Here is a 2,566-nt window from a genome sequence, read left to right as displayed (position 1 = left end):
GTCGGGAGAAGAACTATTTCTGTATCTGGCCATCAGCCCTACAGCGGTAAGTGTGGTATTGGCCAAACAAAGCAACAAGAAGGATTACCTGGTGTACTATGTGAGCAAGACTCTCCACGGTGCGGAGGTCCAGTACTTAAACATAGAGAAATTCGCCCTCGCAGTTGTCAGCGCCGCCCGAAAACTCCGCCCCTACTTCCAGGCCCACCCCATAGTGCTTCTGACTGACCAGCCCTTGAGAAGAATTCTCCAAAAACCGGAGACCTCGGGCAGGATGGTAAGCTGGGCCGTCGAGTTGGGAGAATTCGACATACAGGTCCGACCGAGGCCGGCCATTAAATCCCAGGCCCTTGCCAACTTTATAGTGGAATCTACAGCCCTTGCCACGGAACCAGCAATAAATGGAAAATGATAGGGGCCCCACCGAAGAGACGGCTCGCGAAGACAAAAGGCCAGGCTCGACAGAACAGAGCGGCGAGATTCACTGGACCCTGCACGTTGATGGCTCAGCAGGTAAAACAGGGCGCGGGGCGGGAGTGGTCCTCCACGGCCCCGAAGGATTCACACTCGAATACCCCCTCCGGCTAAACTTCAAAGCCTCCAACAACGAGGCTGAATACGAGGCCTTACTAGCAGGGCTAAGCCTAGCCGCAGAGCTCAGTGCAGGAAAGTTAAAAGTGTATAGCGATTCACAGCTTGTCGTCAATCAAGTGAACGGGGCATACGAGGCCAAGGGCCCCAGGATGAAGCGATACCTCCAGAAGGTAAAAGAAGAGCTGCAGAGAATGGGGGAAGTTGAGATCCTCCAGGTACCACGAGACATGAACAACCGAGCGGATGCATTGTCGAAAATGGCCTCCGAAGAAACCCATGACTTCGGCACCGTGCTCACGGAAATACTGTCCCACCCCAGCATCGATGAGGTGCAAGTCTTGGAAATTCCGCCAGGACCAAACTGGATGGATCCCATAATACGATACCTGAAAGATGGGATACTACCCGAAGACAAGCTAGAAGCCCGATGCCTAACCGCAAGAGCCGCCCACTACGTGGTCCACGGGCCCAGGCTGTACAAACGGTCGTACACCTAGCCGTACCTCCGATGCCTGGTACCCTCCGAATTGGAGTACGCGCTATGAGAAGTACACGAAGGAATCTGCGGAGACCACGGAGGCGGCAGGATTCTAGATCAGAAAATCGTAAGGCATGGCTACTTTTGGCCCACGATCCTCAGGGACGCCAAGGAATTCGTCAAAAAATGCAGCCCGTGCCAGAGGTATGCGACCACCCCCCATCAACCGGCCACCCCCTACACCGCGATGGCAGGGCCCCTGCCTTTCGCCATGTGGGGTATGGACTTGCTTGGGCCGTTCCCAACAGCCCCCGGGGGGCACACAATGTTATACGTCGCCATCGACTACTTCACCAAGTGGGTCGAAGTTAAAGCCGTAGCAAAGCCCAATTCAAAAGCGACGGAGAAGTTTTTCTATCATGACGTGGTCTGTCGCTTCGGCATTCCGAGAAGACTCGTAATAGACAACGGGCCCCAGTTCGCAAGCGCTGAATTCGACAAATCCTGCGATAACCTGAGCATCGAACACCGTTTCGCCTCCGTAGCACACCCATAGGCCAACGGGCAGGTGGAGGTAACTAACCGGACCTTGCTCCAGAGCCTCGAGAAGCTGGAAAGAACTGGGTAGAAGCACTCCCTAGCGTCCTATGGGCCTACCGAATGACGCCACGGACCGCAACTGGGGAATCCCCTCTTAGTTTAATCTTCGGGGCCGAAGCGGTCATTCCGTTAGAAATCGGCCTCTCCAGTTTCCGAGAACTACGACGAACAAGGAAATTCCGAGCTTCTCTGGAACACTCTCGATCTCGTGCTTGAAAAAAGAGAGCAAGCCCTCCTCCGAACCGCCTCCTACCAGCAAAGGGTGGCACGATACTATAACTCCCGAGTAAAAAAGTGCACAGTAAAGCCCGGAGACCCGGTGTTACGATGGGCGGAGGTATCCGACCCCCGCAGCACCGGGAAGCTCGCACCTAAATGGGAAGGACCCTACAGGGTCGTCCGCGCACTCCGCCCCGGGGCCTACCAGCTAGAGCGCCTCGACGGGACCCCAGTCCCTCGAAGTTGGAGCATGGATAACCTCCGAGAATTTTACCAGTAAAAAGGTAGGGTAAGGTCCGTGTTTTTTCTTTTAAGATATGACGAGTGTTTTGTTTGTTTCTTTTTTGTGGTTTCTAGAAGCAAAGCTGTGTTTTCCCCTTTACAAAACAATGGAATAGCGTTTCTACCTGAGCCATGTGCATCTCCACTTTCCGGCCCACGATGAATAAAGCATTGGAAAAAGACAGGGAGTGAGACAGAGGTAACATCGGGGCCGATCCCCCAAAAAATACCCTAAAACGCTCCCCATAAAAAAAAGACCTCCCCTTTAAGGGCAGGCGGGACCCATTAACTCCGAACTGATCACTCGAGGAGAAGATGGTCCTTCCACAAACAAGACGCTCTACAAGGGTGCACTAGAAGTACTCTCGCCAACCAAGATTACAACTTAATAAC

At 53.7% G+C, this 2,566-nt stretch overlaps 1 protein-coding gene across 1 annotated transcript; it reads left to right on the top strand.

The window, feature by feature from the left end:
- The first annotated feature begins 401 nt into the window (after window positions 1-401).
- On the top strand, window positions 402-2,302 carry LOC143850585 (uncharacterized). The gene is made up of 2 exons (XM_077359815.1): window positions 402-923; window positions 2,249-2,302. The coding sequence occupies exons 1-2, from the start codon at window positions 402-404 to the stop codon at window positions 2,300-2,302; spliced, it is 576 nt and encodes a 191-aa protein (XP_077215930.1).
- The last annotated feature ends 264 nt before the right edge of the window (window positions 2,303-2,566 follow it).

This window comes from Tasmannia lanceolata, unplaced genomic scaffold (genome assembly GCF_043159265.1).
Source record: "Tasmannia lanceolata isolate RefF3 unplaced genomic scaffold, GAP_Taslan_0.1 ptg000018l, whole genome shotgun sequence".
In the NCBI taxonomy this organism is placed as follows: domain Eukaryota; kingdom Viridiplantae; phylum Streptophyta; class Magnoliopsida; order Canellales; family Winteraceae; genus Tasmannia; species Tasmannia lanceolata.
Note: the sequence above shows the minus strand (reverse complement) of the source record. Positions and strands in the feature narration are given on the sequence as shown.